Genomic DNA, 9,751 nt, shown 5'->3' with positions numbered 1-9,751 from the left:
TGATATTTAAGTATTAAAATATTTTTCCTTTTAGTTTTGTGGTTAAATTTTAATAAACTTGGTAACTCCAGTTTCAAAGAGTTGGTTATTCAAATTTCTCCATCTCTCTAAATGTTGCTTTACAAACAAATGCCAAAACATGTTATTTTGATATTTCCTTTTATCAACGAACGTATTAAGGGTTTGTATTATCGTTTCCCTAAACGAGAAAGAAAAAAAAAAGGAAAAAAAAAAAGAGATTCCTCATCCATATAAACCAAATAGATTCATTGAATCAAAAAAATTCTCAACCAGACAAAAAAAAACACTTAGAATCCCCACGGTGGATCCCACGTCCGACCAGTTGCCGATTTTTATGACAATCATAGATTTTTATTTATTACATGTAATAAATATTCCGAGAAGATTATTACCAAGTAATCAAAATTACAGCTACTTGTTTTGGTAAATTAGCGCGATGATGATTGATAAAAGTACCAGAAACTAGTCGGTGACAACCAGGAAAAAAGTTATTTATAGTTCATACTAGATCACAATGGATTACGACATTAACGAATACTAATCAGAGCTTACTTAAGCCAGTAATCTCCATCTAAACGAAAAGGGTAATTACGTAATTTGTGACGTTCAGTTTCGCTTCGATTGCTGGATTTAACGGCGAATAAGAACACGAAATGTATAGATTGGTTTTCTAGAATATTGAAAAAGTAGAATTTCTCTCACAAATCTCTTCGATTTTCCAAATTTATTTCTTTCCATTTCGTGTTTGTTCTTCCCCTTTTAGTATAACAAACCCTAATTGGGTTTCTAGATTGCTGGATTTAACAAGTCCGTGAAATCAAATTTCGAATTCAAAAAATTCGTTCTTTTAATTTCTAAAAACCGAAACTTTCCGATTTCAAATTAAAAAAAAAAAACAGAGAGCTTTCTTCAATGGTGGTAGCAACGACAATAGCGCTCTACGCGAGTCCACCGAGCACCGTATGCTCCACGCCGCACCAGATCACCGCCTCCTGCGACCTCGATCTCAATCCCAGATCCTCATCTTCATCATCTTCCACCACAATCGGTGGTCTCTCTCTGCTCTTCAAATCATCGTCTCCCTCCTCATCCTCCTCTGCTTCACACCCATCCCTAGGAGATGAACTACCTTCCATACGCCACGACCGAACAGAGGATCATCGAACCACCTTAAGCAGCTCCTTCTCCTATTCCCCGACCAAGTTCATAGCTTCCTCTTACCTCAAACGAGACCACCACCAAAGCCCTGTCTCCGTCCTCCACGGTCCAATCTCATCCAACAACAGCTTCACTGGCGGAGGATCTCTCCGTGTAGGATCCTCCAGATTGTTCAATGGTTTCATCAGGAAAGCGGTAGACTCGTGCGTTGACTACGAGACGGACTCTGTTCTCGTGGATGAGCAGCTTCCATTCGCCATGGACGATGAAGGAGAGGAGAGAAGGCAACCATACGCTAGGAACTTGCTTAGACGCGCTCAGCTGAAACACAAGATCTTCGAAGATGAGTCTGTGATCAAAGCCTTTTACGAAGCGGAGAAAGCTCATAGAGGACAGGTTATCAATCGATAAAGCTTACAACTTTCTCTATAAAGTTTTGTTTTTATTGCCATAACTAAACGCTTTATAGAGAACTAGCAATTAAGCAGATTATTTGGAGTCTAGACATTAACAAATTATTAATACAAAACAAAAGAAATTAGGTAAATTTGTGGATTTGTACTAATAATATTACTTAAATTAACAATAACATTACTTAAATTATAAGATTTAAACTAATTTAAACTGGTTTTTAAATCGATCCATGGCTTTGTTGAATCAGATGAGAGCTAATGGTGATCCTTACCTGCAACACTGTGTTGAGACTGCTATCTTGTTGGCTGAGATTGGAGCTAATGCGACCGTTGTTATAGCTGGGATTCTACATGATACGTTAGACGATTCGTTTATGAGTTATGATTATATTCTCAGAACTTTTGGTTCAGGAGTTGCTGATCTTGTGGAAGGGGTAAGTAGAAGTAGAAGAAACAGCCATGGATAGTGTTTTGCTAAAAAAACTTTGTTCTTCAGTGGTTGAGACTCTAATTAGGGTTTAAGGTTCAGTGATTGCATTAGATGTTGTTATAATGATCGAGCCTCTAATTAGTGTTCTGTCTTGTTATTGCATTAGGTGTTGTTTTATTGGTTGAGACTCTAGTTGGTGTTTTGTCTTTGTTATTGCATTAGGTGTTGATTTCATGTTTCAGACTCTAATCTGTGTTTTGTCTTGTGATTGCATTAAGTGTTGTTTTTAAGTTTTAGACTCTAATTAGTGTTTTGTCTTGTTATATTGCATTAGTTGTTGTTTTAATTGTTCAGACTCTAATAAGTGTCTTTGTTGTTGCATTAGGTGTCTAAGCTTAGCCAGTTAAGTAAACTTGCTCGAGAAAACAACACTGCGTGTAAAACCGTGGAAGCAGATCGTCTCCACACCATGTTCCTTGCAATGGCAGACGCCAGAGCCGTTCTTATTAAGTTAGCTGATCGGTTACACAACATGGTGACACTCTACGCTTTGCCTCCAGATAAGCAACAAAGGTTTGCTAAAGAGACGCTGGAGATATTTGCACCTTTGGCTAATCGGTTAGGTATCTCCAGCTGGAAAGTTGAGCTTGAGAATCTCTGTTTCAAGCATCTTCATCCTGACCAGCACCAGGAGATGTCAGCTATGCTCGAGGATTCGTTCGACGAGGCTATGATCACTTTGGCGATTGAGAAAATGGAGCAAGCGCTTAAGAAGGAAGGCATTTCTTATCATGTTGTCTCTGGACGGCACAAGAGCTTGTATAGTATCTATTGCAAGATGTTGAAGTAAGTTCTCATCTCCTCTTTTGGTCAAATGTGCTTCTTTCACTGAGAGTCTAAGATGAAGGAGAGAATTAGATTACTGATCTTGTTCACGTATGTTAGGAAAAAGCTAAGCATGGATGAGATTCATGACATTCATGGGCTACGTTTGATTGTTGACAATGAGAAAGACTGTTACAAGGCCTTGGGAGTAGTTCACAAGCTTTGGTCTGAAGTTCCTGGAAAGCTGAAAGATTACATCACTCATCCCAAGTTCAACGGGTAGGTTCTTCTGCAAACCTCTGTCATAGCATCTTCTACCAAAACGATGCTAACTTTGGTTTCTGAATATTATTATAGGTACAAGTCTTTGCATACCGTAGTGATGGGCGATGGAACCATTCCTCTAGAAGTTCAAATACGGACCAAAGAGATGCACTTGCAAGCTGAGTTTGGGTTTGCAGCTCACTGGAGGTACAAGGAAGGCGATTGCAAACACTCATCGTTTGTGCTTCAGATGGTTGAGTGGGCAAGATGGGTTGTGACTTGGCATTGCGAGACCATGAGCAAAGATATCTGCTCTTCCGAGCCAATGTGCAGTTTCCCTTCTCACGCTGAAGACTGTCCGTTTTCTTATAAGCCTAATGGTAACCAAGAAGGACCGGTCTATGTCATTGTAATCGAAAACGACAAGGTTAGTTAGTTAGTTTAGTTGCTTATGAACATCCTCTCAACTTCTTGTGGTTATAATTTGCTTAAAAATGCAGATGACTGTGCAAGAGTTTGCCGCGAGTTCCACGGTCTCGGACCTGTTGAGCAGAGCAGGACCAGGGAGCTCGAGATGGTCGATGTACAGCATCCCGGAAAAGGAAGAGCTGAGGCCAAGGCTAAACCAGGTACCTGTGAGTGATTTGAAATGCAAGCTGAAGATGGGAGATGTGGTGGAGCTTACTCCAGCCATACCTGATGAGTCTCTGACTGAGTACAGAGAGGAGATTCAGCGGATGTATGATCGAGGGCTCGCCTTTTCTCGTCCTCGCCGTGCAGCTGCTGGCACAATGGTTGGCTGGGGAAGCTAATAGATTCTTAGTCAAAAAAACAGGATCCTTGTTCATGTATGTATGTATATAAGTTGTTATATACAGGTGTAATGCTTCAGAAAGATTTGTTGTACCTTTTTATCTTCTTGATTTCAAGTAAACAATGTATATAATATATGCATATATAGGCTACAAAAGTTACTGGCTCTGGTCATTTAGGCCATGGTTCACTATGACACAAATGTTTAGTAACTGATTCTCTTACATTCTCCATATCTTCTTGATAAGTAACATTAGTTGTTTATGTTGTCTTTCTCTATTTATTTGGGTCGTCTAGAGAGAGGGAAAGAGACCCTTTGAAGAGTTTCGGCTTCGAAGCTCTGATGTTTGTTGTGCAGGATTTGTCATATCTTCATTGTCCTCTGTTTCTTCAGGTTCTGTGGAAGCTGACTTCTTCATTGTAATTAGCTGGTAGTTTGGACAAAGCAACGTGTCTTGTTCAGGCAGGAGCGGAACCCCGAGCCTGCAATGGATTTCCTGCTCGCAGCAAGCTCTAGCAGTACATAAACACCAACATCGAGACATAAGTATCAGAAACTAATCACATCATGTATATTTTCGGACAGCTCCATTGTGCTCTGGTCATGAGGCATATCTTCTTTACCTTCCCCAACCATGCTTTTCCACTAAACAAACAGTTAGATCTAAATTTTTTGGGTATAGTTTGTAAATCTGCTCTAACGGTGAGAGTAAAACTAGAATTTACATAGAACGCTATGATGTTAAGCTATTGCGCTTTGCGGTTAAAAATGGTGGGCCAAATGGTAAATAGCCCAATAAACGAAATACCCAAATGAACCCTCTCGTTAGTGGGCCACTATTCTTTTTCAAGGCCCATTAAAGAGTATGCCGCCATTTGTCTATCTTAAATGCCTATATTAACCTCACCTCCTCCTGAATCGTCAGCGTTTGGATTCAAAAATTACCAAAATGTCCTCGCCGGATCGTTCCGCCGTCTTCCCCCTCCTGATCGACATCGCTCTATCCTTCGACGGAGCCATCCTCGGAGTAACCCTAGCCTTAGGCGCCGTCCGCGCTGCTTTCAAGTACGCCTCCACCTCCGCCGCGTTGAATAAGATCAAAGACGCCCCCGAAGTCTCCGTCTCCGATCTCCGATCGCTGATTCCGGCGTATGATGACCAATCCGAGACGAGCGATGACCAGGAGCGTATCGTGGTGGTTCGAGGAACGGTCAAAGCTAAGGTTACAGGAGGTGAAGGGAGTAACAAGAAGAAGAACAACAACAACGTGTTGACCTCTCAGGAGACGGGAGATAAAGCTCTTATCATTCATAGATCTCAAACTGTACGTTATACATATACATATAACATTGTGCTTACAAATTTCAATTTCATTTTACTTAATTTTGCATTTATGCTTACAAATTATAATTACGGATTCTTAGAAGAATAACTGGAGCAAACTCCACCCTATTATATATTATAGAGTTACTCTATTTTAGCAGTAAAATTATCAAAATACATTGGAGATGGTCTTAGCCTATGTTGTAAGAAAAAATGATTGTGAACTATACGAAACACATAACGACATTTATAGTCGTAACACTTTCCCATATAAACCAGACATGTTCGGAAAAATAAAAACAACATCAATAGTTGGAAACGAGTTAGTAATTATATTGATGGTGTTAGCAAAATAATATTTATTAGTTTATAGATGTATATAGTTTGTATAGTTGTTTGTATATTAATATGTAGCTGACAATCATTTTTATTTTTATATGTATTAGTAGTTGTTGCTTTTTAGAAGAGAAGACTGTATAGTGGAAGCATTCTAATGTCATCTTGTTCAATTTGATTTTTTTTTTGACAGTATGTGTATAGTGGATGGAAGACTTTGTTTCAGTTGACAAATGGTCACCGGTTTCTTCTGGAAAGATCTTTGCCCAAACAAGGAGCTGACTTCATGAGAATGGTACAGTCTCTCTGCTTCCACTCTTTACAGACTTTTTTAGCTCTTGTTTTTGAAGTATGTATGTATGTATTTATATTTCTTTTTGTTGTGTGCAGGTCCCCTTTGTTATAGTGGACAACACTCAACCGTCGCAGTCTAGCTTTCTTGTTGTTAACATGGATGGTGCAAGGCAGCCTCTCCCGCTTACAACTGTGTATAATCGTTTGCAGCCTATCAATTCATCTCCCTATGCGTTTCTTCAAGCCTTGTTCTTCCCTGAGTATCCTGTGAGTCTTATAATCTCTGTTTTTGAAGACTGATAGTTACTTGTTCTTGTCCTAACTTTTGTGTACCTTTCTTCTTCCAAGGTTGGTCTGATTGATGTAGAGAAGATATTACCACCTGGGAGAGACTTAACGGCTGTTGGCATCTGTAGTTTTAACAACGGAGTTCCTGAAATCAAATCCTGCCAAGATCTTCCTTACTTCTTGTGAGATTTTCTATAGATATCCCCTTTTCTTGTTATTGTAGAGCTTCTTATTGTATCTGCCTGTGGTCCAATGTTGCAACATGCTCTCTTACTTGTTCATGTATAAATCTTTTTGATTAATCTTTACAGATCAGATATGACTAAGGACAAGATGATATTAGACCTCGCGGAGACTACCAGTGTAATATTCTGGGGCGGTATTATCATGGGATGTTTGTCTGCTGGCATCCTTGGCTTTGCTGCTGCCAGGTACTTTAACTAGTGAGACAACACAGCTTGTTTTGTTTGGATTCTAAATCTGTTTACTGTCTTATCTTCAGGGCCTGGAATAGATGGAAACAACGGCACCGTGAAAGGGAACAGCAACAGAGACCAGTCGAGCAGAGACCAGCGCAACCAGTGGTTGCTGATGAGACTGAAGATGAAGATGAGATTCCAGATGGAGCACTGTGTGTGATCTGTGTGACACGAAGGAGAGTTCCTGCATTCATTCCCTGTGGACATGTAGTATGCTGCAGACAATGCGCCTCAACCGTGGAGCGTGAGGTTAACCCTAAGTGCCCTGTTTGTCTCCAGAGCATTAGAGGATCTATGCGCGTGTATTACTCATGATGAAATGTGTTAATCTTGTCTCACTTGTGTATTGATAAGGTAATGCTACTTGTAAACTTAAAGAGAATCCGAAAATGTTATAACTAACAAAATAGTTTGATGACAAATGATATGAAAGTTACTTCAATATATAGAGTTGAGATTGCAGATGATGAAAACAGAGAGTTTTTGAAAGTAGAAATTTTATAAAGAAGCAGTAACTGTTTATAGCCAAGGATGACTTCCCAGATTGGCTCAAGTCTCTGACATGAGAGCTGAGACATGGTGTGTTGATGGATACCCTGAGAATCTGAACGGTGTGTTCTGGAACATGTTGTTACGGTCTGAACTGGAGCTTGGTGTGGTCGAGCTCTTTGAGTAGCCCTCTCCATTTGCCATTTGAGAAGAAGAACAGAGTGGTGAGTTTGATGATTCTTGAAGCTTCTTTGTATTGAGGAAACGTCCACCAGAGCCTCTGGCTCTCTTTAAAGCATGAAGATGACGAGACTCATGAAGGTAAGGCTGCCAAAACATAACAAGCTTTTTGTAACTCACTAATAACTAAGATGTTGTGGTGTTTTAAGCAAAAGTGAACATCATACTTTACGGCTTTTGATGAGTTTGTTCTGAGCTTCAAGCTTAGCACGATGTTTCCTGCGGCGAAGAATGGCATGGTACTGTTTGGCATTGACGAATATTGGTTCGTTCTCTTGAATGTTATGAGGCAATGGCACTCTTGAAGTAACCAAACCCATCATTTCCAAATGCGATAGCTGTACACAAAAACTTCTCCCAGTATAAGCAACCAACGCCACTTAGATATAAAATCTTTGAAAAGGACAAGACTATACTGTAAATTACCGTTGGTTGCGATGCATATTCAGAAGCCAAGAAACCATTGAAATGTGATGTTTCAGCACACTGAAGAGGCCAAGATGGTGGACCACAAGTAGGAGGAAACACAGGCTCTTGAGACACCATCGACGAGGTGGTTGTTGACTTATTATAACCTACATCGATCAAAACAAGTAGAAAACCCACAAAAAAAAGTTTAGCAGTTTCATAAAATCTCAACAAATCAAGTTTATTTGTTTGACCTGAGAGATTGGTATTAGCAACAATGCTGTTGCATCCATAACGGTTAGGTTCTCCAAAGCTTGCAGCTTCACCACCGCCTGATTCTCCAGTAGATTGCGTTGAGGAAGAATCTTGATTTTGCAGCTGCAAACTCGAATGTTTCATCGAGCTGGGGAGTTGTGTAGTAGACATCATCATCATGTTCTTTGTCAAGCTGAAAGATTGAGATCTTTGAATGTTTGAGTTTTCCCAAGTAGACCCAGATGAATCTTTGCTTTGGAACACTTGCATTGTCTTCTTGATAAGCTAATGTTACCAAAGCAAAAAGACCTGTCAAGTATCATTTTGGTCATTACCCACAAAATCAACAAATCTAAGACATGCATGGATCCATGAAGTTTATAAAAACTATCCTAAAAGCCAGATTTCATGTTCAATTTTGCTTAATGATTTGAAAGATCCAAATTTTGTTAAACAGATTGGATTCACTAGAACTCACACAGAAAGCATAACATGCAAACCAATATGTACACAAAAACCTTTACAAAGAGAAACTATATTGACAGATTGTTAACTAATATTACTGGTTATGAATAGAAAAAGAGCTCATCCTCACACGAACCGAGTAGAAATCAAATCTCTTTAAACTTACTGATCCAAGCAAACAGAGAGAAAAGCGGGCATAGAGAAAGCAAACTGATTATGTTTTAAGAATTGGTTATAAAAATGGTTATTTTTTTATATTTGATCATCAGAATCAGAAGTACAAATAGAGCAACCAAATCATTAACACACTACCAAAGAAATGATGAGAGAGATAGACCTTTGGTGTCTAGATTTGGTAAAAGATGGAGAGAAAGAGAAGTTAAGTAACAAGTTGGAGAAGATGATGATGCATGTCTCCTTCCTCAAAACATGGCTGTTTCTTCTCTCTCTCTTCCTCTGTCTCTGCAAATAAGTGTATTATTGGCTATGGCTTAAAAGACTAAACCTGTCTCTTTTCACCCTTTTTCTTGTCTTTGTTTTTTTATCTCTTCACATATACCATTTTATAGACATAAAACTTAGCTAAAGATTTTTTTTTTCTTTTTGCAAAAAAAAACTTAGCTAAAGATTTAACTTGGTGATTTTTTTTTTTTTTTGCAAAGTTAACTACTGTTTGTGTGGTCAATATTGCTTCTCTCCTTATTTTATTTAAAATTTATTGTAGACAATTTAATTATATATAAATACTTCATAATTTACTGAATGTGACATGTGTATAATATTGAGTTAAATATATAGATATATTTAAATAATAATAATTTTTAGTATAATAATATGATTTAGCATACAATGTGTACATAATTTATATGATATAATAAATAAATGATTATAGATAATTTATAAATGATAACATATCAAATATAATGTTAAGGGTTAAGACAAACAAAATATCGAAGAAAAGAAACAATAGTTTTGAAAAACATAAATGACAACAGTTTTCATTGCCACTCATAATCTTATATGCAGCTACACTTGTATGTTGTAACTAATTTTACTTCACTGTCAATTAAAAATATGTGTCAAAAAAAATGAATGGTGATATATATGTTTTATGAAAATATAAACCCAAATATAATTAGCAGTTATTATCTTATTTTCACAATTTTCCTAAATGGAAATGTACATATTACAATTAACTTAAAGTTACTATACCATTTAACAAGCCATGCCACAATTTAAAATAAGTTAC

The 9,751-nt window shown here is 38.0% G+C and overlaps 3 protein-coding genes across 4 annotated transcripts; 2 read left to right on the top strand and 1 right to left on the bottom strand.

Annotated features, from left to right (window-relative positions):
• The first annotated feature begins 616 nt into the window (after positions 1 to 616).
• LOC106345828 (probable GTP diphosphokinase RSH3, chloroplastic) lies at positions 617 to 4,117 on the top strand. Its single transcript, XM_048781742.1, has 6 exons — positions 617 to 1,575; positions 1,841 to 2,026; positions 2,408 to 2,868; positions 2,968 to 3,126; positions 3,205 to 3,538; positions 3,612 to 4,117. Exons 1-6 carry the CDS (start codon positions 934 to 936, stop codon positions 3,921 to 3,923), a joined length of 2,094 nt encoding a protein of 697 aa, XP_048637699.1. The 5' UTR covers positions 617 to 933; the 3' UTR covers positions 3,924 to 4,117.
• A 110-nt stretch (positions 4,118 to 4,227) lies between these two features.
• On the top strand, positions 4,228 to 7,089 carry LOC106345830 (E3 ubiquitin-protein ligase SPL2). The gene is made up of 6 exons (XM_013785015.3): positions 4,228 to 5,249; positions 5,778 to 5,879; positions 5,975 to 6,145; positions 6,227 to 6,348; positions 6,478 to 6,597; positions 6,669 to 7,089. Exons 1-6 carry the CDS (start codon positions 4,875 to 4,877, stop codon positions 6,958 to 6,960), a joined length of 1,182 nt encoding a protein of 393 aa, XP_013640469.1. The 5' UTR covers positions 4,228 to 4,874; the 3' UTR covers positions 6,961 to 7,089.
• Positions 7,018 to 9,049, bottom strand: LOC106345831 (nuclear transcription factor Y subunit A-5). Of its 2 annotated transcripts, none has more exons than XM_013785016.3 (5): positions 8,840 to 9,049; positions 8,037 to 8,346; positions 7,801 to 7,949; positions 7,542 to 7,712; positions 7,018 to 7,461 (listed from the first exon to the last, which is right to left on the bottom strand). In XM_013785016.3, exons 2-5 carry the CDS (start codon positions 8,305 to 8,307, stop codon positions 7,195 to 7,197), a joined length of 858 nt encoding a protein of 285 aa, XP_013640470.2. In that variant the 5' UTR covers positions 8,308 to 8,346; positions 8,840 to 9,049; the 3' UTR covers positions 7,018 to 7,194. The 2 variants fall into 2 exon arrangements, with proteins under 2 accessions (XP_013640470.2, XP_022576187.2); XM_022720466.2 differs by having other exon boundaries at positions 8,037 to 8,322; positions 8,840 to 9,040.
• Between the last annotated feature and the right edge of the window lie 702 nt (positions 9,050 to 9,751).

The sequence above is a fragment of the Brassica napus genome, chromosome A6 (assembly GCF_020379485.1).
Source record: "Brassica napus cultivar Da-Ae chromosome A6, Da-Ae, whole genome shotgun sequence".
Taxonomy (NCBI): Eukaryota; Viridiplantae; Streptophyta; class Magnoliopsida; order Brassicales; family Brassicaceae; genus Brassica; species Brassica napus.
The sequence above is the reverse complement of the archived record's forward strand: the minus strand, read 5'-3'. Positions and strand labels throughout refer to the sequence as shown.